The sequence below is a fragment of the Pogoniulus pusillus genome, chromosome 24, assembly GCF_015220805.1.
Source record: "Pogoniulus pusillus isolate bPogPus1 chromosome 24, bPogPus1.pri, whole genome shotgun sequence".
Lineage (NCBI taxonomy): Eukaryota > Metazoa > Chordata > Aves > Piciformes > Lybiidae > Pogoniulus > Pogoniulus pusillus.
In genome coordinates, this window is record NC_087287.1 from 10223703 (window position 1) to 10251171 (window position 27469).

At 57.0% G+C, this 27469-nt stretch overlaps 3 protein-coding genes across 5 annotated transcripts; 1 reads left to right on the plus strand and 2 right to left on the minus strand.

Annotated features, from left to right (window-relative positions):
- Window positions 1–264: 264 nt before the first annotated feature.
- Window positions 265–7443, minus strand: VPS51 (VPS51 subunit of GARP complex). The gene is made up of 10 exons (XM_064163501.1): window positions 7240–7443; window positions 6163–6292; window positions 5928–6074; window positions 5307–5529; window positions 3823–4564; window positions 3302–3520; window positions 2497–2718; window positions 2022–2143; window positions 1447–1534; window positions 265–872 (listed from the first exon to the last, which is right to left on the minus strand). The coding sequence occupies exons 1-10, from the start codon at window positions 7441–7443 to the stop codon at window positions 612–614; spliced, it is 2358 nt and encodes a 785-aa protein (XP_064019571.1). The 3' UTR covers window positions 265–611.
- A 579-nt stretch (window positions 7444–8022) lies between these two features.
- RIC8A (RIC8 guanine nucleotide exchange factor A) lies at window positions 8023–26756 on the plus strand. Of its 2 annotated transcripts, XM_064163503.1 has the most exons (12): window positions 8023–8447; window positions 8525–8611; window positions 13682–13875; window positions 16746–16793; window positions 18506–19120; window positions 19906–20000; window positions 20797–20947; window positions 21446–21541; window positions 21796–21940; window positions 23500–23644; window positions 24554–24673; window positions 25646–26756. In XM_064163503.1, exons 3-12 carry the CDS (start codon window positions 13792–13794, stop codon window positions 25764–25766), a joined length of 1620 nt encoding a protein of 539 aa, XP_064019573.1. In that variant the 5' UTR covers window positions 8023–8447; window positions 8525–8611; window positions 13682–13791; the 3' UTR covers window positions 25767–26756. The 2 variants fall into 2 exon arrangements, with proteins under 2 accessions (XP_064019573.1, XP_064019572.1); XM_064163502.1 differs by lacking the exons at window positions 8023–8447; window positions 8525–8611 and adding an exon at window positions 12288–12471.
- Window positions 9575–12146, minus strand: BET1L (Bet1 golgi vesicular membrane trafficking protein like). Of its 2 annotated transcripts, none has more exons than XM_064163508.1 (4): window positions 11949–12146; window positions 11325–11416; window positions 10553–10609; window positions 9575–9937 (listed from the first exon to the last, which is right to left on the minus strand). In XM_064163508.1, the coding sequence occupies exons 1-4, from the start codon at window positions 11992–11994 to the stop codon at window positions 9770–9772; spliced, it is 363 nt and encodes a 120-aa protein (XP_064019578.1). In that variant the 5' UTR covers window positions 11995–12146; the 3' UTR covers window positions 9575–9769. The 2 variants fall into 2 exon arrangements, with proteins under 2 accessions (XP_064019578.1, XP_064019579.1); XM_064163509.1 differs by having other exon boundaries at window positions 11976–12091.
- Window positions 26757–27469: the final 713 nt, after the last annotated feature.

A 27469-nucleotide genomic window follows, 5' to 3' on the forward strand; every position in this document is an offset into this window, starting at 1 on the left:
AAAGCCAATCTGGGAGGGCTGAGACTGACAAAAAGCTTGCATTCTCCTAGCCTCTTCTGAGCCTGGAGCTGGGAATCCTTTCCCAGTGCTCAGAGGCTGCTTCTCCATGCCTAGGACATCCCTTATGCCTCAGCACTGCTCCTGTGCCCACCTTTTCCCCTTTCTAGGGCTCAGAGCCACTGGTGGGCAAGGCACTGGGCTTGTTAGGTGACCCTCCTCCTCCTTACACCCCTCTCAGCCCCGGTGTGAGATAAAAAGCACATCTTCTACACACTTCATTTATTGTCCTCTACTGTGCCAGGCAGGAGGAGGATATCAGCAGGGTTGGGGGGATGAGAGAGTGTGTCACAGGGGTAGTACAGGGTGTCAAGGGAGTGGAGGGACAGGATGGGGTGTTACCGGGCCTGAGGGTTAGGGTGAGGGTGACCTTGCATGCATGTGAGGGTCCCTGCATGTGAGGATGTGGGATGTACTTGTGTGTGAGGACACGTGTGGGGACTCACAGGGCACAGGTCTGTCCCCAGATGTGAAACAGGACCTAAACCACTCCCCCCTTTGCGCCCCACGTGCCCTGGCGTCCCAACGCTGCCTGTTCCTGGGCCCTGCAGGCCCTACCCACGCTCGCAGATGAGCTCCACCACGCTGTGCTCCATGGGGACAGGGTCGAGGCAGCGGTGCGTGGCGCTGGCAGCCACCTCATCCAGCAGCCCCTGCACCACACGCTCGTCGGAGGCGAAGCGCCAGAGGTAGAGCTGCAGGTAGTGCCCATCCACCTGCACCTGCTGCAGCCCGAAGCGGCCCAGTGTCCGCAGCCGCAGGCACTCCAGCAGCGTCTTCAGGCTGATCTTGATGATCCCGGTCAGCACCGACACCTGGGGCATGGGGACAGCAGGGACGTGTGGCACAGGGGTGCCCCGAGTCACATCTGCACGGGGTCGTGGGGGTGTCTGACACAGCCCTCTCCAGGCTGTCAGCTCTTGGGCTCCTGGTCACCAGACTCTAGGGATTCCCCTGGGTCTTGACAGTTGGGATGTGGGGACATGTGGCACAGGGGAATCAGGGCTCCTGTGACCTGGAGGCCTGAAGTCCCATCAGTGTGGTTATGTGGGTGACAGGAGGGACACCCTTGTTCTGGCTGCTACTCTCAAGCATGGACACAGGGGATGGGACATGCTTGGTCTGACTTAGAATCTCAAGGAGGCCCTTAGTCAAGTTACTACAAGGACATGGAGACACCCTCACTCTGGTCACCAGCTGCAGGGATCCCACTGAGTCCTCACATGTAGGACAGGGGAGCCTCAGGGACCAGTGGGAATGCCTTTGTCCTGGTCATCAGCTCCTGGAGACCCCTGGGCCGCGGAGTCTGGGTCATGGAGACACCAGGGACATGTGACAGGCGGGAAGGTGGGCAGTGGAAGGAGCTCGGCAACATGAGGATGACCTCACCTTGTTGAACTCGACAGGGCTGAAGATGTCAATGCGTTCTGAGAAGAGCTTCTGGATGTTGCTGAGCAGGTGGGTGTCCATGGGGGCACTGGGGATGGTGACATCACAACAGTCAGGGACAGCTAAGAATTTGAGAAAGCCAGGGTATATGGGGACAGGGACACAAGGGACTGTGAGGACAGAGGGGGAGAGGATGCAGAGATTGTCAGGAGATACTGGAACCGTTTGTGGACACAAACGGAGGGGAATATGAGGATGGGCAGTAGATGTGGGGACAGCAGGGAACATGGGGATGGGCAAGACGCCAGGAGATGAGACACATGGGGACTGTCAAAGGCCACTGGGCCAGCCAGAGGGGATTTAAAGATGGTGGAGATCATCGGAGATACACGGACAGTTTGGGGACACCAGGACAGCCAATGGCTGTTGAGATGTTGGGAAGGCCCTTGGGGCAGCTTGGGGATGTGAAAAGGGTTGCAGTGAAGGTGCAGCAGATACCCCAGGGAAGACACAGGGAGCACAGGGGTGACAGGGCAGCCCGGGGTGTGACCAGGGCAGGGGGTGGTGGGGCTGACCTGGGGGTGTAGCTGGGTGCGTAGCGGCTGGGCGCCCGCGAGCTGCTGTAGACGGAGAAGGCGCGGCGGCTGGAGTCGCTGCTCTGTGCCCGCCGCACACCCTCCTCGAAGAGCTGCCCCACCTACGGCACCGTCTCCTCTCAGTGCTGGCAAGCCACAGCCCACCAAAGCACCCACTGGGACACCCCCCAGTGCCACCCAGGGGCCCTCAAATCCTCTGCAACCCTCCCATACCCTGCTAGAATCCCTCTGAAGATCCTCAAGGACCTCGAGCATCTTTTCTTGACCCTGTGGGGACTTTAGCCCCTCCACCCAGGACCCATCTGGGACATCTAGGATCCCCCAGGAACACCCATGGGCTTCCTGAAGGACCTTTTGAGGACCTCAGGAACTCCCCTGAGACCCTCTGGGATCTCACTGGGGACACTTCATTGTGCTCTCCCCTGTCTCCCCCAAGCCCTGGCGTTGCCCGAACCTGGAGGTCGATGGCAGTGATGTCCTCCACTACACGCTTCATGACGGCGCGGACGTTGCGGGGCTCGACGGTGCCCAGCCAGTCGCGGGTCTCCACACTCTTCCTCAGCATCTGGGCCACGGCTGCCCCCTGCACCTGCACGTAGCTGTCCAGCAGCCGCTGCGCCGCCGCCCGCGCCTCTGCACACAGTGCTGGGCCTGGGGTCACCGCAGGGTCCGTGTCCTGCACATGCAAGGGGCACAGGGACAGGTGGTGGTGTTCAGGCCACCCCACGTGCAGCAGCATCGCTGACATCCTCATAGCCTTGGGGCATCTGGTGGGAGTTGGACGTTATGTTGAGGTGCCCCTGGGGACATTTGGGAGACACGGGCACAGTTAAAGACCCGTCTGCCATCCTAAGTGTCACATCATCAGTGGATGTTTCCCTGAGGGGGGACATTTTGGGGTCCCTCAGGAACATTTGGTAGCACACAAGGAATGAAAGAAGATACACACACACATACCCCATCACCTCCCCCACCAGAGCTTTGGGAGACAAAGGGCCACAGAAGAACCTGGGGCCATCTACTCAGGACTCCCCTGGGACCCATTTGGGATGATCAGACTGTGATGGGTCCATTCAGAGATGCCTGGGGGACACAGAGAGAGGGACGATCTTCATGTCTCCACTCACACCAGGCTACCCACCCACTCTATCTTGGATGGATGCTGGGACACAGCAGGCTGCAGAAGTGGACACCTTGAGGACATTCAGGGTCCCTTTAGGTCTGGTTTGGGGCCAACTGGGGCCGTTTTGGGGGCTCACCTGTGGAGGAAACTGCTCGTCGGTGAGCGTGAGGATGTAGCTGATGGTCGTTGCCTCGTAGTCAAGGCAGAGGCGGGAGAGGAGCAGCAGCAGGGCCGGGGGTGCTGCGGGGGCCCCCCGCTCTGTGGGGCCATCAGCAAAGCCCCGGGCAGTGCGGCAGAGCCAGCGCACGAAGGCCACCACCAGCCCCTCGCGCACTGCCTCCACGCAGAACTCCCCCTGCCACCAAACACAGGCGTCACACCTCATAGCTGTCACCCCTGGGCACCAAACCCCAGGAGCCGCCCTGCGCAACCTCCAAACCCCACCAGCCATCTACACTGCCCTGGGCAACCCCCAGATGGTTCACAACCCTCCCAAACCGCCCTCTGCAACCACCAGATGGCCCACGACCCCCTGGATCTGCCCTGTGTAATCTCCAGATGGCCCATGACACCTCTAACCTCCAAACTGCTAACCCCAGACCACCCCAGTGACCCCTCAAATGCCTCTAGACAGCTGCACACCACCCCACAACCCACCTTGAAGTAGGGCAGGCTGGCAAAGGCAACGTCTCTGGCAGTGAAGAGCTGCACGTAGGCCAGGACAGCCTTGAGCTGGCCAAGGACGGACGAGGAGAGCGTGGCAAGCAGGTCGGGCAGGCCGGGCCCCTCCTTGCCAGGGGGCCGTGGGGCAGCCAAGGCCTGGCGCACGTCACCCAGGCAGCCTAGGAAGAAGGTCTGCAGCGCCCGCAGGTAGCGATCCACTCGCTCCCGTGCCGCCCGTGCCACCAGCGCGGCGCCAGCCTCGGCCCCGGCAGCAGGAAGCAGCTCGAGCAGGGCACGCAGGCGGCGGTGGAAGCGGTCGAGGGCGCGCACCAGCAGTGAGGTGTCACCCAGGCCCCGCTCCAAGGCCAGCCGCCGCTCCAGCAGCTCGAAGTAGCGGGTGGTGAGGGTGGCAGCGAAGGCTTCCAGGCGGCCTTCGCCGGTGCCTGCGCGCCCATCGAAGAGGCTGCGGTAGGAAGCTGCCAGCAAGCAGAGGTTGCCCACGAAGGCTGAGCTGCCACGGTCGACGAAGTCGAGGATATCAGAGGCGGGGGGTGGTGTGGCAGCAGTGCCTGAGGGGTCTGATGGAGGCAACTCGGCCTCCAGCGCCGCCAGCTCAGCCTCCAGGCGGGCGCCAGCATGGCTCAAGAACTCCTGGCACAGCTCCTCAGGTGGCTCTTCCAGCTGCAGCAGCATCTCCACACACTCGGTGAGCTCCTTGGGGTCTAAGGTCTCATCTCTGGGGGGTGGGGAGACGAGGGGGGTCACTTGGGGGTGGTGGGAGGTGCTGGGTTAAGAGCAGTATAGGAAGGAAACCAAGACTAAGCAGCAACATCCCTCAATAGGCTTCAAAATCAAGGGCAATTACTGTAAAGAAGGAAGTGGAAAAGAGCCAGCACCTTTCCAAGGGACAGTGCTTCACCAGTCCCCTCAGGATCACCAGGAGGTCCCAGAGTTACCTTTCACCACAAACACACCAGAACCCCCCCTCAAAACATAGCCTTGAAAAGCTGCAAACACAATCATGCCCCTTACTCTGTGAGTGCTCTGAGCAGTTTCCTGGGGGCTGTTATCATTAGGCTCCGTATTTAACACCCCTCCACTTTCCAAAGAGCTGTCTCCTGACTGTCAGAGCTAACACACCACAGCCACTGCCCCCCCAGTAATGGCTGATTACTGCATTGGCTGGCATCAACTTCCAGGGTGAACTCCCCTTGCCTAAGGCTGTTTCCCAGAGCTGCCATCAGTAGGCTCCTGGGTGAACATCCTCCAACCCCCCCATTTCCCAGAGCTGCCATCAGTAGGCTCCAGGGTGAACATCCTCCAACCCCCCATTTCCCAGAGCTGCCATCAGTAGGCTCCAGGGTGAACATCCTCCAACCCCCCATTTCCCAGAGCTGCCATCAGTAGGCTCCAGGGTGAACATCCTCCAACCCCCCATTTCCCAGAGCTGCCACCAGCAGGCTCCCGGGTGGACACACCGGAGGCGTGCGCGGAGGCGCTGGGCCAGGTCGGCCATGATGGCCTGGCTCTCATCCTCGATAGCGCGGAAGGAGGGCAGATGCCGGTAGTGTCGCAGCACGGCTCGGGCACGGGCGTGGCAGCGCAGGGCCCGCGCTGGCTCTCCTCCTGGTGCTGCCCAGCGCCGAAGATGCCCTGGCACCTCCACCAGGGACTGCAGCTTCCGCAGCAGCGCCTGTACCCCTGAGGGGCAAAGAAGGGATGGGGATGATAAATGTGGGTAGTGCCAAGATCTGCCCCTCTGGGGTCCCCCCAACCTCCAGATCAGCCCCTCCACACCACACTACCTGCCCCAAATCCCTCCAGATCTGCCCTTGCTAGGGACTCTGCAGGCTTTAGCCCCCCAGGTCTGCTCCTCAGCCGTCCTCTCCATTATCTGTCTTCCAATGCCCCGAACTTCTGCCCCATAACTCCCAGATCTGTTCCCTATGTCCCCCCAACCCCTTTCAATCTACCCCCGCCTGTAAGATCTGCTACCCAGTGTCCCCCTAGCCCCTTAAGATCTTTTCAAGGCCTCTCTCAACCCCCACATCTGCCCCACACCCCTCAGATCTGCCAGTAGGGCGCCATCCTCCCCGTACCCGCCAGCTGGGCTCCGCGGCGGTGCCGGTCCTGCAGCGCAGCGCTGACGCGGGCGCTGGAGGTGCTGATGGCAGCCATGTTGGCAGCCAGGTCGTCCATCTCCGCCTCCATGCGCCGAAAGTCGACCTTCATCTTTCGGATGGTGTCTGGGGAAAAGGAACCAGGGACCTGGGTCCTTCAGCTGCCCAAGACCTTCCGGTTTTCCCCACGCCCTGTGTCCTCCCAGGCGCTCACCGGTGGCAGAAATGAACTTGTTGTAGTTCTCGTAGAGCAGGGTCTGCATGTCGCTGTCCAGGGCCCGGATCTCTCGCCCCAGCGCGGCCTCGCGGGCCAGCAGCTGCCCCAGGGGACACTCGCTGCGCACCTGCAGGGGGGCGACACTTCCACAGCTGCCCCCCAGACCCATCGCCTCTCCTGCTGGAGTCTCACTTCTTGAGTTTAGCCCCTGGAGCCTCCATTTGCCCCCCTGGGGTCCTAAGCTGTCCCCTAAACCCCTCATTGCCCCCACCAGAGCCCTAAATACTGCCCGGGAAGCCCTCCTGAGACCTGGAAATCACAGAATCATAGAATCAACCAGGTTGGAAGAGACCTCCAAGCTCAGCCAGTCCAACCTAGCACCCAGCCCTAGCCAGTCAACCAGACCATGGCACTAAGTGCCTCATCCAGGCTTTTCTTGAACACCTTCAGGGACAGCAACTCCACCACCTCCCTGGGCAGCCCATTCCAATGCCAATCACTCTCTCTGGCAACAACTTCCTCCTAACATCCAGCCTAGACCTCCCCTGGCACAACTTGAGACTGTGTGCCCTTGTTCTATTGCTGGGTGCCTGGGAGAAGAGGCCACCCCCCACCTGGCTACAGCCTCCCTTCAGGTAGTTGTTCTCCAAGAGCCTCCTTCTGCTCTCCAAGGTCCTCCTGGGGTCCTAAATTGCCCCCCCTGGTGCTGCAGCTGCCACCTCAAGGGGTGTTAATTGCCCCTGGGTCCTCTCAACTGCTCCAGAGGGTCCCAACACTGCCCCCACAGAGGAACATGTAACAGCCTAAAGATTCCCTATGGATGAGGATCCATAGGGTCCCGGTGGAGTCTCTTCTCCGGATCCCCCAAGGGGCTGAGGGGGGCTCTGAAGGTCCATGGGACACTTCGGGAGCCTTTCCAGCGGTTGGCAGGGCCACTTTAAGGGGTCTCACGGGGATTCGGCAGCGGCCTTTGGAGGTCCCTGCCGTGGGTGGAGGTGCCCGCGCCGGGGTCTCCACCGCGACCCGGGGGCGGCGGCTGGGGTAGGGTCAGGGCACTGCAGGCTCAAAGGTCACCTTAGTGAGGAAAACCTCGGGATCGAAGTGGGGCCCGTTGATGTCGGCGGGGTCCGGGGTCGCCTCCGCCGCCTCTGCCGTGGTCGGGCCGTAGTACCGCTGGAGCGGCCCGTGAGGCCGCCGCCAGCCGCCGCTGCCGCCGCCGCTGCCGGCCTCGGGGCTGCCCCCCGCGCCGCTCCCCGCGGCCGCCTCCACCTCCGCCATCGCTCCGCTGCTTCCGCTCCCTGCCGCCGCTTCCGGCTCTTACCCAGCGTCACTTCCGCCCGCGCGCCCCCGTCGCCGCGGCAACCGAGCGCCTCTGTGCCCGGGACAACCGAGCGCCTCTGTGCCCGGGACAGCCGAGCGCCTCTGTGCCCGGGACAACCGAGCGCCTCTGTGCCCGGGACAGCCGAGCGCCCTTCTGGCCGGGACAGCCGAGCGCCTCTGTGCCCGGGACAGCCGAGCGCCTCTGTGCCCGGGACAGCCGAGCGCCCTTCTGGCCGGGACAGCCGAGCGCCTCTGTGCCCGGGACAGCCGAGCCCCTCTCTGCCCGGGACAACCGAGCGCCTCTCTGCCCGGGACAACCGAGCGCCTCTCTGCCCGGGACGGCGGCTGCGGGACTCCCTGCCCGAAGAGCCACCGGCCCCCAGCACTGAGAGCCGCGGGCAGCCTCGGCTCTGGCCCGGCCCCGAGTGTTCACGGCCCTCTCCGGTGTCCTCTGCCGCCATTCTTCTCCGCCGCTGTCCGTCCGGCCTCGCGCCTCTCCGGTACTTCAGGAAACCGAATCCCAGCCCCCCCATTTAACCGCTACTCCTCCAGGTAGGAGAGGTCCAGAGCTGCCCCAGCGCTCCTGAAAAGCAGGAAGGAGAGCGGAGAAGGTCACTGCTGTCTCTCTGCTGCCTTGCCTGCCTGCTTGTGCCCAGAGGTGGAGGGGATACCTGATGCACCCTGTGGGGGCTGGCAGCACAGGACACCACGGTCCATGCAGGGATCTGGAGTCAGACCAAGGACAAAGGACTCTCTAATGGTTCCAAGGGGAAGGATACACCCAGCTGTGAGCATCTCTGGCTGAGGAGCTTGTAAAACCGGATGGGAAAGCTTCAGTCCTGCAGGGGTGGCTGCTGCAGGAAGAGAAACAGAGAAGCAAAGACTTCCAGCAAGGAAACACAAATGCACAAGCAATGAACAGGCAGCAGGAAAGCTGCAGGTCTCCTTGGCCACCTGGAGAGGTTTGTATAGCAGGCAGCAGAGACTGGGCTGAGCAGAGAAGAGCTGCTCATTACAGACCCTCTTCTTTCTCCCACAGGCACAGAAATCTGAACTTGCAGATCTGCTTCACTCACAGGCCGGAGAACACAGCCAGGGACGTGACAGCAGAGAGCAGCCAGCAAAGGTAAGGGTTCCCAGCTGCTGTGATGACAGAGTGGCTGTCACTGCCTCCAGAAAGAGGCCTGGTGCTGCACCTTCACCAGGAGCGGCTGCTTTGTACCCAACCTGACAGGGATGTGCCTGCCACACATCTGATGTGAGCACCACGGGCAGGGACCCCCAAAGCACCATGAGAGGCAAGAGTTTCTTGGGTTAACTTCTGTGAGAAGGCACAAATAAACCCATCAACCCTCTAAGCAAATTCTTCCTGGACCCCCCCAGGCCCCATTTAGAAGCTTCAGTCAGCCACTGCTTTTACCTGCACATCTTCTCAAAGTGCTCCAGCACCACAAGAATTGAAATTAACAGGACCTTTTGCTACCAGATTTTCTTTGTACTGGTTTAATAGTCTAAGGGAGCACATCTGAAGGGTGTGGGAAGGCAATGGGACTCTGCATGTGTGTGAATCAAGGTGGCTTATGCACTTTGGCTCTCCTTCCTTGTAGGGCTCTCCCCTAACTTACCAAAGGATGATAAAGACCAAGCTAGCATTTAAATTAAGTCTTGCTCCTCTGCAGCTCTTCACTGCAGCAGACAGAATTGGGGTCCAGATTTAATGTTAATTTCCAAGTAGTTCAGGTTTCATTTCAGCCCAGGGACACAATAGGTCTGAAGACATTTCCAAGTCAAGGGGAAACTGAAGCCAGGAATCATCTGAGTGGCTACACTGGAATGTAAAGCAACATTAAATCTTCCACATCTCATAAACCAGCACCCTAAACTCTGCAGCTCCTAAAGTTCAACACTGGAGTGACCACTGGGCTCTAAATTTGTCAGCCAAGTCTCCTCACAGGCCCAGTTCTGAGTGTCACCAGGGAGGTAACACAAAAGTGGCCCTTAAAAATAGGCCACAAGACATGGAGAGCAAGGCAAGAGGTGAAGGCATGAGCATTTAACAACATCAGAATGGGTTATACATGGCAATGCCTTTGGAGTCCAAGAGTTGCTTTATAAAGAGGTGTCTGAGACCAGCCAGAACAAGGACAAGAAGCTGGTGGAAGGAAAAGTTACTCGAAAGGTCTGGAACATGCCAAAGACTCCACTGCAGGGTGACTGAGGAAGGCGCCCAACAAGTCCCTCGGTGGTGGTGGGTTTGTTCTGTAAAACCTGCAGCAACACGAGCTCAGGTCCCTGCTCTGGACACGAGATAGTAGAGGATGAAGAAAACAAGGATCAGTCCTGCTGAGACGGAGCAGAGCAGCTTGCGGTTGTCCTTCCCGGACCGTGCCATGCCGGAGAAGCGCTTCACGCTGCCAGAGAGCAGGCCAGTCACGCTCAGGAAGTCTGAGTCCTGTGGGGGAACAGCAGTCAGGTGGAGGCATTGAAACAACAGCTGGAGGCACTGAACACAGACCAGGCTACAGTCAGGAAGCAGTTCTGGTTTTATTGGGTGTTGTGTGGCAGAAAGACAAACAGGCAGGGTACCAGACAGTCTGGGTAGGCCCAGAGCACCAGCTCTGCTCCTTCCAAAGACATCAATGAATGACAAAACCCTGCCAGGCAGCCTGTATTTTAGGTGTGACACCAACCCCAGCAGACTCCTGCAGCAATCCCAGAGTCCACACTTGGCATCACTTGGCACTGGCCACAGCAGCAGCTTTTCAAGCCCAGGAGGAATGATCTCCATTGGCATTTCTGAAGTGTGCTTTCCTATATCAGTCTGCCCAGGTGCTTGATACTGACCATGCCACCCACTCAGACAAATTGATACTGGTGGCAGCTGCCAAGGATCTGATGTTTACATAGCAAAAAGTCCACTGGAAACAGGTTAAGTTACATTCCCTGATTTGTCAAACCCACCACTGGGATGTAACTTAATCTGCTAACTTTAAACTTTCACTTTTAAAGTAAGTGTTGAGAGCCAGCACGAGAGTGTCACACTTCTTACATGTTACTGGTGCCTTACCATGCCATCCAGGTACTGGTTCTGCTCCTCAGCATCTTTGTCAATGTCCAGAGCCAGCTGCACAGATAAAGGAGGAAACAGTGATTAACAAACAGTTGATGTAGAGGGAACCTCTAACACAACTACTGCTGGCAGAATTCAAAATGCACACCAGAAAAAGCAAGCTACTGCTTCCCTGCCTCCTGCAGACACAGAGGCTTGTTCAGTAGAGGAACGAGACTCATTGCTGCATTGAGTCCTTGAATATTTCATCTCTGCAGTGCTGAAAAGAAAGCTTGACTGTCTGCAACTGTCAGATCTAGGAAAGGAGCATTTAAAGGCTGGGACACAACTGCAGGAATTCAGCCTTCTACAAGGCAAGTCGACGAGTTCTGTTAAGCTCTAAATCAAGTATATGATTTAAACTGGAAGCAAACTAGCTTCAAGAACACCTCTTACACAGAGACACCTGCACTTTCCAAACCTAATTTCTACTGTCACATTTTCCCCAAGGAGATGTGCTTAGCAATACCCCTCTGTGCAGCTTTTACGTTTCTCTGTGCCTAAACCTCCTTCCCTGGGCACTGCAACAATCATATCACTCCTCTTAGGTGATGTAGCTAAACCTCAAAAAGGAAGGTGGAAACTCCACAAGCAAAAGTTAACCATGCTATCAACAACAAGGAAGAGTCATTAACGCATAGGAAACCCTTTGTGGACCATAGGCTTGCATTTCCTGCAAGACCCACTCTCCTAGCCCCTGCCCCAGCCTTTCTTCACCCCAGCAACTCACCGACTTCAGCCTGGTGACCTTGCTGGCCAGGCTATCTGCCATACGCTTGTTCTCCACATCCAGCACATCCTCCACCGCACCTGCACTCTGCCCTGGAGGAGAAGAGGAGGATGAGCTTTATCTGCTGGCACAGGTATTGGTGTATTTGCTGATCCAACGTGGCAGGCGAAGCAGAGCCAGTTTGCTGCCCTACTGGTCTTCGGCTTGCCAGGGAGGCTGCTCCAGCTGACTCCTGGCACCTATGTCTTGTGGGGTTTGTGCCGTGGAACACTGACAGGCTCCGTCTGACAAAGCCACTCCACACTTGGCACGTTTGGACCCAGTTACGCACCCTGATGTATGCCCCGAGCCGCCACCACCAGCAGCACCTTGATGCGGCACAACGGCTTCGTGCCCCAGTGCTGTCCCAGGACGGGATCTGGGCTCTGGGACGCTTCGCCCCCGCGGTCCTTCGGAGATGCCCCTGCTTTGCCTCCCTCCCGGGCCGGGCCGGGCCGCGGGCCTGAGGCGGCTCCCAAATGGCGGCGGGTGGGCCCCGTTGCCTCCTCGCAGCCCCAAGCAGTGGAGGAGACGCTCAGCCACCCCCTCGCCCCACAACCGGCACCAGCGGACACCCACACGTACCCCAACCCGCCGGTCCCCGGGCCTCACCTCGGCCCCACTCCGCCATGGCGGCGCCGGCCCCGCCTCGCCGGGCGGAGCCCCTCGGGTCCCCGCCTCCGCAGAAGGGCTGCCGCCGCCTGTCCGCCGCCCCTGCCGCGGTGCCGAGCCGTTGCGGCTGTGCTGGGGAGCGCCGGGGCCATTCGGCTCTGTGGCGCCGGTCCCGTTTCCCGGCGCTGCGGCCCGGCCCTGCTGCTCCCCACCCGGGCTGCTCGGCCGAGCCCCGCCGGGGGAGGGCCGGGCCAGGAAATGAGGCAGGAAGCCGGGGCGGCCGAGAGGAAGGTACCGGCGCTTCCCTGCCAGCCCACGGCCGCCCCTCTGCCCCTAACCGGGCCGCCCGCAGCCGCCGGGCCTTGACTCCCGCCCCGCTGCCGGGGCCGGCCGGGCGGCGCCCGGAGTCCCCCGAGCGTCCCTGGGCGGGCTGGGGTCGGATCCATCATCAGCCCCGCGGCCCCGGCCCGCTGCGGCCGCCTCCGAGGGACTGCAGGTACCGCCAGCGCTTCGCTTGGCATTTCTGGGCCAGAAAAAGAGCTTGAAGGGGCTTTGAAAGGGGCAAAACCTGGTCGGGGCAGGAGGTAACAATGCGAGGAGGGAGCTGGGGTAGGAGAAGGCGTCGGGGTGGGGGTGAACGTGCGGAAGGCTGCCATCAGCCTTTGCCTTTGCTCCCAGATAGGCAGAGGAGAGGACGTGTGCCCAGCCCCTCCGTGCTGGGGGTGCCCGGCCAGCTGGCCCACCTGTCTCGCAGGTCTCTGGCTTTCGAAATGCAGCATTGTGCCCCCCAAAGCCTCTCTTGGGCTGTGCTGGGGCAGACGGGATGGATGAGCTGCGTTCGTCTGTGATCCCCGAAACCCTGGGCTTCTTGGCACAAGGTCCTGGTGCCTGCTCGGTCCGGCTGCAGGACACAGTCGGTCGCTGCACAGGCTCTAACAGATGTGCGAGCTCATGTACATGCTTCGGTGTGCCCCATTCCCCGCCATTAGGAGCTGCTTTCCTCTGGCACGGCTCTAGGAGCTGTTAAACTCGTCCTTGTGCCTAGAATAACTCATTGTCCACGTTTCCATGCGCATCTGCTCCTTTCCGTGGTGGTCATGAAGCACATCATCTGGACAGGGTGCAGAGCTGGCAGCCTGGAGGGCAGCCATGGCCCTACGTGCGGCTGGGTGCATGGGCAGCGGCTGCTGTTAAGTGGCTGCAGGCTCAGCTTGCCTGGGCACCAAGCTGCCGCTGCTGCAAAGCCCTCAGCAGCTCGCTCTTCTCATCACCTCACAAGGTAGCTCCGCCTTATGCCAGAAGGATGCTTCCGTCTCCGTCTGGCTTTCCTCTCCATCCCTTTTTACTCCCCAGGAATGTTTCTGGATATTTCCCCCCCCGTTCTGTGCAGTAACAGAAATCAGGCCAGCCAGGGGAGGAGGAGGCAGAGCTATTTCAGGGAGCTGCTCTTATCTGCTCTGTGTTAATCCCTGGCTGGGTGGGGGGGAAGGTTTTCCCTGTGAGTGCTCTGCTGGGAGGGCGCATATTAAACATTGAAAAGCAAAGAGAGGAAGAAGAGGATTAGAGGAGAGAGAGGGAGCTGTCTGCTGGTTTTACTCGGGTTATCCATCTGCTCAGCTTTTACGGATGCAGCAGCGTGAGCAATCTCACTTGGGCTTTATTTGTGTTTTGTTTTCTCTCCCTTTCCCCACCCATCTCCCTCTCAGACATCTGTGTATCAAGGTCCCTTTGCATCACTGATACCCAGGAGCCCTGGAAGCCTCTCGTTCCCCTTTCTCCTGCTTTCACCTCCTGCTGTAGCTGAGCTGCTGAGATAATGGAGCTCAGAACTGTGGTGTCCACGTTGGAAAGCGGGGAGCAAGACACAGTTCTCAAGGTGCTTCAGGTCTACAACCAGGAGGTGAGTGAGCATTGAACTTCTGCCAGTCCCATCGGTTGGAAGCCTGCTGGGGGGTTTCTGTGCTATCATCTGACCCCAGCCCATCTCCTCTGAGCACATCTGTGGTTTGTGCTGCCATCAAAGCCTTACAGCTTGCTGCATCTCTTGCTTGCAGAGGATTTATTGTTTGATGTTTCATTAGGAAGCAGCTAGGCAGCTTGTCTGTGCCTTGGTCCTTTTTATTCTGGAATTAAAACACGTTGAGGAGATTCTTTATTGTTTTTATTATCCATCTCTCCAGTAAAACCTGATAGGGAAATAAACAGCAGTGTGGAGGTAGAGTAGGAGGAGCTCATATATGAAGGCAAGGTTTGGAGGCAGTGCAAGCATGGCCTGGGGGAGAGCTGCAGGTGAAATGGTTGTGATTTGCAAGTAAAAAAATTATCTGAGTGGGACAGGGCTAGGTTGCTGGAATTTGATCCTGGTGCCTGATCTGGAAGCTGGCAGTGAAAAGTAGTTAATGTAGAATTAAAACAACAACAACAAAAGATTGGGGAAACCTTGGGAAATGTTTCTAGCCTGTTGGGGGTAAACCCCTTTGGAAATAGATTGGCTGTCAGGGAAATTTCCTTCAGAGGGTTTCCAGCAGGGTAGGGCTGGCCCTGCAGCTCTCCATGACTCACTCTGCACCATTCATGAGGAGGTGGGAAGACAGCAGGGAAAACCTGTGAGTATTTTGCACGAGTGCACATGAGGGAGAGAGAAATTCCTTCCAGCAGCCAGGTTTGAACCGGAGTAGGTATTAGCTGAGAGGGAGCAGGTGCTGCTACCGACAGCCTGCAGGACTGGCATTGCCTGCAGCAGGTGCAATGGGGAGGAGCTGGGGGGTGCAGGCAGTATGGGAGTGTGATCAGCCTGAGGCACCAAATGACATTCTCTGCCCAGTTCTCCTGTCTGGGTCCTTTGTCGCTGCAGCTCCTGTAGGAAGCTTGTCAGGGTGTCGGTGGCTTTGCCACCTCGTGCGGAAGAAGTGGGGCAGTCAGAGCATTATGAAACTGCAAATCAACTCAGAACTTCCTCGTTGTTTCCTGCTGCACAAGTTGATGGCTCCAGATCCTTTTTGTGGTGGATGTGTTCCAGTTCACTGTTACGCTTGCAGACAGTTTCTGACTGCCAGGAACAAACGGTAGCAAAACCACAGGCATGGCAAAAATGACCAGGAGTGAGATCCCAGGAGCCTGCCACGGGGAAGGAGCAAGTGGTGTGGCTGGCTGCAGAGCACGTCAGGTCCAGGACTGAGCAGCCTGTGACCAGCTCATGGTGCTGGAGTTTGGAACAACCCAGTGCTGCAGGGTCCAGCACTCCTGCAGCAACACCCCAGGGCTCTCAGCTGGCATTGCTGTGTCCACCATGCTTCTTCCAAGCTAGAAGGACCAAAGCTGTCCTGGGGGTCTTGATGTCTGTCACAACAGCTAATTTGCAAATTCTTTCTTCTGATTTGAAGCAGACAGGAATTGGCAGCACATGAAAGTGGTGAAGCTGCAGATTGTCACAGAACCAGCACGTTCTGATCTCCCAGAGCTTGGGGCAGTCAATCTTGAGTATCACTAGGTGGGGAGCCAGGTAGAGTTGGACCTGTGAGGCCATAAAATCCATGACAGACAAACTGCTATTCTACAGGTCAGCTGTTCAGACTTTCAGATGAGATATCCATGAACTGTGGTCACTCAGGAGAAGTCCAAAACTGCTTAAGAATGGTTGATTGTGGTAGGATTCATTGCCATCACTGAGTAGCCCTGTGTGTGCCTGGTGTAGCTCAGTGGAAGGTGACAGGGACCACTGAGGAGGTGATGGCAGAATTATGACACAGGTGTGTCTGCATCTGTGTAGATGTGCTCTATCTATACAAACATAAGCAATGCTTTATCAACTTCAAACATTTGCATTCTCCAAGCTTGGTCCAGGTGCTGCCTGGAGGAGGTTTGTGTCATTCACTGGGAAGTGCTGTGATCTCTTGAGCTGGCCACTGGAAGCAACATGTAGCCAGAGAAGAGACTGGCCATTGAAGAACTAGAATAATGAGGGGCACCAAAATGTCTCTCACGACCAGAAAGCAGAACTGTTCACTGGGAATGGGAAGTGATGGAGGTGCAGAGCTCAGGTCTCTGCTGTTTAAATGGGACTGGAATAACCTCCAGGATCTGCTCACAAGTCGCCAGGAGACAGGACTTTGTTTTGGCCAGGAAGAGGAACAGCAAATGCCAAGGGAGAAGTGGGTAGGCACAGCTTGGTGGTGTCACTGAGCAGAGAAATTACTGGTTATTATGGGATATTTGGATTGTGGTGAATACCCACAGTGCTGCTGCAGGGTTTAAAAATAAGCTCATTGTCAGATGGGCACAGCTCTGGCGTGTGGCATTCAGCTCCCACATAGAGGGCAATGGAGATTTTGCAAGGGTGAAGGGGAAATAGAAGCCTGAGGAAGAGTGGGGAGCTCAGTGTGAGGAAGCATGGTCAGAGCTGGGGGCATGCTCCTGCTCTGCTTTCCATATCGGATGTTTTTGCCTGGGCTGTGAAGCCTGAGCAGGAGCAGTGTTGGGAGGGCAGGACTGCAGAGAAAGCCTCAGTGCAGGGAAGTTTTCCTTTGGTCCTGTTTCTCAGGAGCTTGTACTGCTTGTTACAATTGCCACAGATACCATGGACCTTTCTAAGCACTCCTGACCTGCTGACTCCCTGTCTCTGTGCTAGTGGGACTGTTCTGGAGGAGACATTCTTGCTTGTGCAGGATGCTTTTAGACCAGCTGCCTGTCCAGCTGGAGGGTCCTCCCCTGGCTGGGGAAACAGCTGTGGTCATTTTTAACCCATTGCTTGTTTTTGTTTTGCCCCCACAGAAGGCTCAGTGCTTCACCTTTGATGATGAGGAGCGGGAAGAGAGGAAGGTAGGCACCCTCTCTGCTTGCTTCTTGCTGGATATTTGACTGTGCTGCTGCCCCATGCTTGTGGACAGGGCTTGGTCCTGGCAGCTCCTGCCAGGGAAGAAACAAGTGACTTGCCTTTAACTGGGTTAAAGAGTGGTGTGCTTAGAGCTTCTGGCTCCTGCTTCCTATCAGTAGTTGATGTTTTAGGACAAAGATCGGCATCCTCCCAGCATTAGCAAGCCCCTTGGGTTCTGTGGTGTGATCTTTGTGCAGCATGAGTCTGCCAGGCAGAGCCCAGGGCAGCCTGTGAGCCTCTGAAGGGTGGGTTTGGTGCCAGCCAGCTGCAGGATTTGCCTGAGGCTGTGTATGAACAGATCCCTTAAGCTGCTGTAAGCTGGGAGGGAGCCCTGCTGTCTGCTCGCTTCTGTTTCCCTCTGCCAGGGCAGCCCCAGGCCTGGCTGCTGGACTCATCTGCCTGAAAAACAATTCTTTCTCCAGGATTATTTTCCACCTGGCTTGGTTTCGTGGTCCAGCTAATTGTTTGATGGTGCCAATGCCTGTGTTAGCACAGCAACTGTGGACCAGGCAGGCAGAGTGGAGAATGAGACCTCTCCACACAGTGCTTGCGTGAGGCTTTCCAGGTGCAGCCTAACTGCAGGTCCTGGTCTGACAAGGTCCCAGCTCTTTGCCTCGTGCTGGCTGAGCTGGGACAGTCAGGCTGTGGACTCAGGCTCGGCCTCGAGTGTTCCACTGCTGGAATGTGTGCTAGGATGATGTCATGAAGCGTGAACTGAGTGTCCCCATCTGGTTCCGGGGCTCAGTGCTTCTGAAGCTCTAGCCTTGGGCACACACTTTTGAGGTCTCCAGCTTGAGTCAGCCACAGTCTTTGGTTACTCATGGCTGTACCTCCCACATCTGTCTCCTTGTGTGGAAGGAGAAGGACCAGTTCAGACCAAGCTGTGCGTGGTTGTGTGGAGCATCACCCTTGGCTCCTGTTGCTTGCTGCCATGTATGATGCTAGTACCCATGAGGGTCAGGCTTCCAGCTCTTGTGAATTGGTGTTAGTAGAGCTCTGCCAGTCTGTACCTGCTGAGGATCTGGGCTAGTAGGTCTCCAGACAGCACTGAGCTTTTGGGAGGTTCTACTTACTTGAATCTCCTGAGGTCTTTTTCACCTCCTTTCCTAGGACATCATGTGCTTTTCTCACCTCACTTAGGGCCTTTTACCTTCCCTGGGGGACTTTTCTGATGCATCTCTCAAATTCAGCCTTTCTGGAGCATCCAAGGCCTCCCTACTGCTGAGGCTCTGGGTGGGAGCAGAGCTGCTCTTGACTTGGTTGTTGCTCCTCAGTGGAGCCATAAGAGATGTTCCTGTCCTGCCTTCTGTTTGCTATCAGGTAAACAGTAAACAGTGCTGTCAGGTAAACTGTCAGGTAAACAGTGTAAACCCTTCTAATTATGGGTGAAGCTAAACCAGGCCATGGCAGCAGCTGCCTGTTGATGCTCTCCTCTAGACCTGTTCCTCTCTCCCCGCTGATCTTGGTTTCATGCTGGGTGTCCTTGTTTGAACTGGTTTGGAACTGGCAGTTTGCCGGTGCCAAACTGCTGGAGCAGAGCTGTGAGCAGGCCCATCTCCAGAGGATGCCCACGTCTCCTGGGGCAGAGCCCACAGGGGTGGTGGCCAGTGATATGAAGGGCTGGTGCACGAGGCATTGCTTGTTTCCACCTGCACAGAAAATGGCCCAGCTGCTGATCAAGTTTCTGGAGAGAGAGCTGCAGCCATCCTGCCAGGTCACCTGCTTGGAGAGCATCCGCATCCTGTCCCGGGACAAGCACTGCCTCGACCCTTTCACCACCAAGGAGGGCCTGAAGACCCTCTCCAGGCACGCTGGCATCGATTACTCGGAGGAGCTCATCCGGGAGGTGCCAGACTTGGACGTCATCCTGGAGTCCCTCAAATGTCTCTGCAACGTCGTCTTCAGCAGCCCCCGGGCGCAGGAGCTGACGGCGGAGGCGCGGCTGGTGGTGGGCCTGGCGCGGCGCGTCAAGCTGTACAACGAGAGGAGCCTGCCACACGAGGTCAAGTTCTTCGACCTGCGCCTGCTCTTCCTGCTGACGGCGCTCAGGGTGGACATCCGGCAGCAGCTGGCCCAGGAGCTCCGCGGCATCAGCCTGATGACAGACACCCTGGAGCTGACCCTCGGCGTCAAGTGGATGGACCCCTACGAAGTTGCCACCGAGGAGGGACTTCTCCCACCGCTGCCTCGGCAGGAGACGGAGCGAGCCATGGAGATCCTGAAAGTGCTCTTCAACATCACCTTTGACTCCAGCAAGAGGGAGGTGGATGAGGTAAGCTCCTTGGGTGTCCCACCACTCTGAAAGTGCTCTTCTACATCACCTTTGACTCCAGCAAGAGGGGGGTGGTTGAAGTAAGCTCCCTGGGTGTCCCACCACTCTGAAAGTGCTCTTCTACATCACCTTTGACTCTAGCAAGAGGGAGGTGGATGAGTTAAGCTCTTCAGGTGTCCCACCGCTCTGAAAGTGCTCTTCTACATCACCCTTGACTCTAGCAAGAGGGGGGTGGGAAGTAAGCTCCCTGTGTGTCCCGCACTTGCAGTTATCCAGGCTGTTGATTGATGGCAGGTTTTCTCCTCTGCTTACATTCACCCGTGCTGCTGACCCTCACGCAGCCCTGGGGGTGTGTGTAGGGGAAGGCAGAGATTCACGTGTGGAACCTGCCACCATCCGAGGCATGATCAACCCTTGAGACTTTAGAGTGTTGCTGTTTTCAAAGTGGCTATTTTTCCTTCTCAGTGCCATGATTAACTTGTGCTAGTGGGAGAGCAGAGCCCCCACATAACACACTTGTGAGGGTGGCCTGCTACCAAGGAAGGTGTGATGGAGAATATCTCTGGCTAATCCATAGGCCTGTTCTGGGGCCTCTTCCTGCCCTTGACTTGGTGGTTGTAAAATGAGGTGAAAGGACCTGGGCATCAGGAAGCCTCTGTGTGGACCTCAGCAGGAGAATTGAGAGACTGCTCAAACTGAAACACCCTGCTGTGGGTGTTGGTGCTGCTGTGGGCTGGAGGATGTCCTTTGCTGACCAAGGTCTCCATGTTCTGTTTTGGGGCCAGGAAGATGCTGCTTTGTACCGACACTTAGGTGCCCTCCTGCGCCACTGCCTCATGATCTCTGCTGATGGAGAAGACCGGACAGAGGAGTTCCACAGGTCTGTGAGAGCTGGGTCATGATTTCTACCACAATCTGCTGTCCCTAAGTCAGGTCATGCAGGACCTATCCTCCACTTGTCTGGTAGTTGCTAAGCTTGCTGCGGGATAGCAAATAACCTTCATTTTGTCCTGCAGGTTGCTGGAACAAACAGTCCTGCCACCCTGTGGGCCAAGCCTCAGCCTCCTGGGCAGCAGGAGAGGTTTTCTCCAAGCCCACCTGACTCCAGGGACATATTCAATATTCAGCATCAGGCCTCCTCAGCAGGACTTCAGTGGGCAGCTTGACAGAGCAGATGTTTCTCACTTTCATTAGAGAGTCCATGGAATGGCCTTAGTTAACTCTCTCTCCCTTGAGCCATGATGGGAAATTGTGCATGCTTTATTTTTGGGCATTATTGGTCCAGAAGTGTCAGCTTTAAGCAGGTGACCTGATCCTGTCCCAGAGAAACCTGTAGTCAAAGGAATCCTGAGCAATGCATTGCATGAACTGCCAAGGTGAGAAAGGAATGATGCAGCATGGAACCTCAGAGGAAGACATTTAAGCAGTCTGGTCCATGGTTTCTCCTTTGTCACTGGAATCTTTTTGGGCTCCCACCACATAGTTCAACCAGCCAAAAAGCAGCATAATTGATTCCCTCCTGGTGCTGTGAGGAGCTTGGGATGCAGTCCAAGGGCCACTCAGGTCTCAGGGTCCTCACCTTCCTACAAATCAGTAACAAACCTTCATTTCTGAACAGCTGAAGAACTTAAGATCACTGATCCATAGCTGTGTTCAGTTCTCTCTTCTGTCCTCAGTCACACTGTGAACCTTCTGGGCAACATGCCTCTGAAATGTCTGGATGTCCTCCTGACCCCCAAAGTCCGCCCAGGCTCCTTGGAGTACATGGGGGTCAACATGGATGCAGTCAGCATCCTGCTGGACTTCCTCGAGCGACGGCTGGACAGGGTGAGTTGTGAGGCACCTTTAGAGAAGGTAGGGGTTTCAGCAGAGGCAAAACTGCTCTGGTTGGTGGGAGTAAAACAATATCTGCCCACTGGGAAGGTGACTGTCACTGCTTTATGGGCTGCAGGCACAGAGACTGGTTGAACAGTAGATGATCAGCTGGGTGATGGAAATAGTCATTCACTCAACTTAGTAGTGACCCTGTGGGAAGCTTGTGGAAGCTGATTTTGCAGGATTTCCAAGCTGGCTTATGGTTTTGGGTCTCTAGAGCTGTTCCAAAGGCCTTCACCACTGCACTTCTCTGCTCTGGATACCCTCCATGAGTAGTTCTAGCACTGCTACCTGCAAGGCAGGGCTCAGAAAACAATGAGGTTTGAGGGAGTGATGGAGTACTGAAGTCCTGTAGCAAGGCTGGAGATCTTCAGTGTCCATCTCTCAGCCTGATGGTCTGTTCTCGGGGACATGACTAATCTGGTGTTTGTGGTGTGGCCACATCTGCAGGGACACAAGCTGAAGGAGAGCTTGACCCCTGTGCTGAATCTGCTGACGGAGAGCGCCCGAGTCCACCGCCAGACCAGGAAGTTTCTGAAGGCAAAGGTAGGCTGTGCTGGGCTGAGGGGAGAGGAGCAAACCACCAGACCAGGGCCCTCCTAGCAGACCTCCTCTGTCCCTTCCTCCAGGTTCTGATGCATAGGGGCTTGAGGGCTTTAGTTACTCCACCACCACCACTATTTTTCCACCTCTTCCACACTCTGGATTTCTTAGTTTTAGCTTCTCTGTGAAACACAGCCCCTGCCTGGCCTGCTGCTGCCGTGCCAGCCCCGCTGATGTGCCCTCCCCTGGCCGTGCAGGTGCTGCCTCCGCTGCGGGACGTGCGGAACCGGCCCGAGGTGGGCAGCTCCCTGCGGAACAAGCTGGTGCGCCTGATGACTCACATCGACACCGACGTCAAGCACTGCGCCGCCGAGTTCCTCTTCGTGCTCTGCAAGGAGAGCGGTGAGCAGGGGCCCTCGGCCCGCCCTGCGCAGGGACCTCTGCAACCCGCCCGCTGGGCGGGCCAGGGAGCGTGGGCTGGGTGACCCTGGGCAACCAGTTTGGGCTCTCCCTTGGACCAGAGTGGTTGGAGTTGGAAGGGATCTCCAAAGATTGAATCCAACCTCTTTGACAACGCAGGGACACCGAGGGTAGGTCACAAAGGAAGGCATCCAGATGGGTCTTGAAATTCTCTGGAGAAGGAGGCTCCACAACCTCTCTGGGCAGCCTGCTCCAGCAAAGATATTTCTCCTGATGTTGAGGTGGAACTTCTCTGTTCCAGTTTGTATCCATTGGCCTTTGTGCTATCACTGGGCACCACTGAAAAGTCCCTTCTTGTCCCCCACCCTTCAGGTATTTATAGACCTTATATCTGAATGCCTGTAAGGATGTCTCTCTGAAAGGAAGGGTGGGGAGGGACTACTTACAGGACAGGAGGTAATGGGTTTAAACTGGCAGAGAGGAGATTCAAACTAGATGTTAGGAAAGGGTTCTTTACAATGAGGGTGGTGAGACACTGGCACAGGTTGCCCAGGGAGGTTGTGGCTGCTCCCTCCCTGGAGGTGTTCCAGGCCAGGTTGGATGAGGCCTTGAGCGACCTGTTCCAGTGGGAGGTGTCCCTGCCTGTGGCGGGGGGTTGGAACTCAACGAGTTCTGAGGTTACTTCCAACCTAAACCACTCTGATTCTGTGATTAATAAGATGCCCTCAGGCCACTGTTCTCCAAGCAAAACAGCCCCAGGTGTCTCAGCCTTTCCTCATCAGACAGATGTTCCAGTCCCTTCATCATCCTCATAGCCTCCATTGGACTCCCTCCAGTAGTTCCCTGTCGCTCTTGAACTGGGGAGCCCAGAACTGGACACAGTGTTCCAGCTGTGGCCTCACCAGGGCAGAGCAGACACTGAACAGAGGAAAAACAGAGAACAGGTGTTCTGTGGGAAGGAGCTGCTGTCCCTGCTGGCAGTGAGTGAGGCCCTGAAGACAGCCTGGCCTCTGTGCAGCCTCTCGCCCCTGGCTGCTGTCCTGGTGCAGTGTGAGGCCCTCGCTCCCCTCGCAAAGGGTCACAGCAGCACTGTTGCTTCTGGGCTTGATGGGCTGGCAGCAATCCTGCTGCTAGGGCATGGCTGGCAGAGAGGCTGGCTGGCAGCAAGGGGGGCACAGAGTGATGTCTCTCTCCTATCCCTGCAGAGGAGGAGAGGCTGGCAGGCAGGATGAGGAGGCAGAGTGGTCTTTCTGTCCCCTGTCCCTGCAGGGGAGGCACAGGGTGGTGTCTGTGCCCCCTGTCCCTGCAGGGGAGGCACAGGGTGGTGTCTGTGCCCCCTGTCCCCGCAGGGGAGGCACAGGGTGGTGTCTGTGCCCCCTGTCCCCGCAGGGGAGGCACAGGGTGGTGTCTGTGCCCCCTGTCCCCGCAGGGGAGGCACAGGGTGGTGTCTGTGCCCCCTGTCCCCGCAGGGGAGGCACAGGGTGGTGTCTGTGCCCCCTGTCCCTGCAGGGGAGGCACAGGGTGGTCTCTCTCTCCCCCAGTGTCACGCTTTGTCAAGTACACAGGCTACGGGAACGCTGCCGGGCTGCTGGCTGCCCGTGGCCTCATGGCCGGCGGGCGGGAGGAGGGCGAATACTCAGAAGATGAAGACACAGACACCGAGGAGTACAAGGAGGCAAAGCCCAAGTAAAGCAGCCTGCTCCCTCTCTACAGCACCTGCTTCCTCCTCTGCTCTTTCCTCATCTTCCTCCATCCCTGCCACCTCCTTCATCCTGCTCTTTCACAAGCACATTCCATTCCATGTTACTTGGCACTTCCACCCCATTCCTATGATGTCCTACTCATCCTCCCTGCGTGTTCCTGGAGTAGAACATCTCCAGGCCAAGCTGCTGGTGCTGTGGGTGCCTTCAGCCAGAGCCTGTCCTGCACAGACCTGCTTATGGTGTGCCATTGGCAGTGGAGCTTTAGCTCACATTTTACATCTTTTTTTGGTATCTTGGTGCTGGGGTTTTTACTGTGAGTGCAAAGGTGGTTCCTGTGGTGTGGTTGGAAGTGTTGATTGCCCCTCTCCTTCTGCAGAGCCCTGTGCTGCTGCAGTCAGTTTGGTTTTGTTTGTCTTTTTCATTTGGCTGCTAGTGGGTGGTGGTGTCTGAGGCCGAGAGGTGTGCAGGCAGAGCTCCAGGACCATGCTCAGCTGTGGCCTCCATGCTTTACAACATCCTGTTCCATGTGCTCTACAGGTTGGGTTTGGGGGTTGCTTTTCTGTGTCAGTTTTTTTGCCCCCTGACTTAAGAGTCAACAAGTGCCACCTGTCCTTGTGCTCCTGGTTTAAAACTGCTCTGAGAAAGTGGCAAGGTGGGATGTTGCTCACAGAGTAACAGGAGGGATTTGGAAGGGGGACAGAGAGAGGTGGGAAGCACCATGGCTGCAATCTTGAGGCATGGTGATAGGATTTGAAGCTGAAGTGAGCAGCAGTGGCAGACAGCTCTGCCCTGGTGCTCTTCTACTCAGCAGGAGCAGAAAAGGTTCTTCCACAGCCCTTCTGTCACCACTCTACCCCCCTGCCTTGCCTCAACCTCACTCTTCTTCTTGCAGCATTAACCCTGTGACTGGACGTGTCGAGGAGAAGCTGCCCAACCCCATGGAGGGGATGACTGAAGAGCAGAAGGAATATGAAGCCATGAAGTTGGTCAACATGTTTGACAAACTGTCCAGGTACTAGAACCACAGAAACATTCAGGTTGGGAAAGCCCCTCAGGATCCCCAAGTCCAACCCAGATCCTACTCTACAAGGCTCACCCTAAACCATATCCCAAAGCACCACAGCCAAATGACTTTTAAACACCTGCAGGGTTGGTGACTCCACTACCTCCCTGGGCAGCCCATTCCAGTGCCTGACCTCTCTTGCTGGGAAAACTTTTTTCCTAGTATCTAGTCTAAACCTACGCAGAAGGTGATGTGTTCCTGTCTGCGTTAGCACCTGCCTGGCTGTGACTTGCCACAGAGCTTTGAGGGTGTTCCCTAGGCCAACACTGCCTGAAGAAAGCCCAAACAGGAAGGTTACAGGGGCAAATTCCCCTAAGCTGGGCTGGGATTAGGTGCTGCAGGCCTCACGCAGCAGTGCCATGGTGGCAACTGCAGAATTCCTCTGTGTGCTTGCACTGTCTGCAAGGCACCTGCAGCCTCAGCTCTGGGCAGGAGCTCAGCAGGAGCAGCAGCTGCCGTCCTAGCCAGGAAGTGGTGTTGTGGGGACAGATGGCAGCCACTACCACCACCCTTCTCTCTGCAGGAGTGCTTTCTCCAGTTGTCTTTCATCCACCTATTAGCAGGTGCCAGAGAGCAACCTGCAGTCTGTCAGCTGGGGTCAGACCACCCCAAGGGTGGGGACACCAGGACATTGAGTGCTTGTTTGAAGGCAAGGCTGTGCAGTTCTGTACTGCACAGCAGGACCCCAAATGGGGCCTGATCCAGGCAGCCCAGGCAGCAGGTGTGGGGTCTGTTTCCAGCCACCCCCTCACCATGCTGGGGGTTCTACAACTAGGACCAGCCTTGTCTCTGAGTCTTAGTGCTGCCCTAGGGGGTTCTGGGCTGCCTTGGGCAGCTTCCAGCAGCTGCATGCTGCTGCTCCTCTGTTGCTGTGTGGTCTGCTGCAAAGCTGTCACCTTGCCCTTTCTCCTCTGGCTGCAGAGAGCAGGTCATCCAGCCCATGGGCATCACGCCCAGCGGCAACCTGGCGCCCATGGAGAATGCCATCCGCGACATGGCTGACGAGAGGGACTCCTCCGACTCGGACCTGGGGCTGGACTGACCCCCACCCCTCACCCCAGCCTCACGGAGCTGGGCAGCCTCTGCCTGCCCTCCCTCCAGAGCTGGTGCTGCACCAGAGGCTGGTGCTGGGCCAGGATTCTCCCTATGGGATCTGGATCCAGCCTGGGCCCCTCACCGTCCACCACAAGGCACACCTCCTGCCTCCTTCCCAGCTCCATCACACCTCTCCTTCCAGAGGTCTTCATGGCCTGGCTCCACTTCAATCTCTCCTGTCAGCACCTGTGAGGATTCCACACTCCAAACTGCTTCCAGGATGCTCCAGTAGGACTTTCTGTTTTAAAATGCAGGATGTTTGGGAAGAGGGAGCTCGGGGCTGGGGAGGGTCTTTGTCACAGCACTGAGGTTCAGCAGAGCAGCTCACGTCTGTGCCAGTGCTTGTGTATGGCCCTGTGTGGTGGGAGCCACTCCCAGTAGAGCCGGCAGGACAGGGAGGCTGCAGTGGGGTGTGAGGGGCTGCTCCTGAGGGCCAGTGTCTGCAGAGTGTCCCAGCAGCAGTGTGCTGGGGGCTCAAGTGTGTCCTGGGGGGGAGGGGTGAGCAAAGCTTTGGTGTGCATCTTCATGCCAGCAGCGGGAGAGGAGCGTGCAGGGGACTGCCAGGCACACTCCCATTTGGCCTCTGGCTCTGGGCAGTTGCCACAGTTCAGGTGTTGGCGTTGGCCTTTCTCCATCTCTCACTTCCCAAAGGAAAAGCCAAATCCTGTCTCTCCTGCTGCCTCCTCTGCTCATCCCTACAAGCCACTGCTGTCTGCTCCCAGGGTGATGCTGGTCCTGTCCCTTGCTCTGGCTTCCATTTGTTGTGGTGGTTTGGATTGGTTTGGTTTTTTTTTTTTCTGTTTTATTTTGTTCTTTTTAAAGAAAATGGTTTTAAAGAAAAAAAAAATCCAGTTTGTCTCATGTACCAGAATTCCAAAGCTTCCTGTCACAAGTAGGGATGCAGAAGTGATGTTAGAATAAAGAAAACCTGACAGATTGGGTGCGTGGTGCTGATTGATCCAGCAGTGGAGCTCCGAGGAAGGAGATGGCCTCTGGCTTTTTTTCTGGCTGACACCTGGTTCTGCTCCCACCACCCTTAGCTTTACAGCTTTAACTGGGAGGTGAACCTTTCCCTGTGCTACAGCCATCAAGTACAACCAGAGCATCCCCTCAACATTAGGGAGTGTTGAGGCTTGGGGCTGGCAAAATGGTATTTGCTCAACCTCTGGGTCTCGCTGCGTGAGTTTGTTCCTCTTCACAAATCCTCCGTAGTGGCTGGAAATGGTGCACTCAGCTCCACTTTCTGCCACTGCAGCAGGGATTTGCTGCTTGGCTTTTGCAGGCTGTGAGCCAGCTCGATGGGTACTGCGCGTTTCTGGCTCCCTGCAGGGTGCCAGGGCTGGACTGGACAGCAGGAGGGGTTGGCGGAGCCCTGCAGCAGGCACCGTGCCAGGCATCCAGGACACTGGCATCGGGGAGGCTGTGGGGACACCGTGCGGGGGTGCAGAGACTTTGCAGCTACCCTTGCCTGTGTGTTTAGCAGCTGGTGCTTGTCCGGAGGAGCGATTCGTGTGGTGAAGCAACGACAGCACTCTTCAGCAGTGGTGGCTCCAGCCTCAGTCTTTCCCCAGGGTGCAGCATTCCTGTAGAACTGCCCCACAGGGAGGGCTTTGGCAGGAGCTGAGCTCAGTGCAGTGCAGGTGCTGCTTT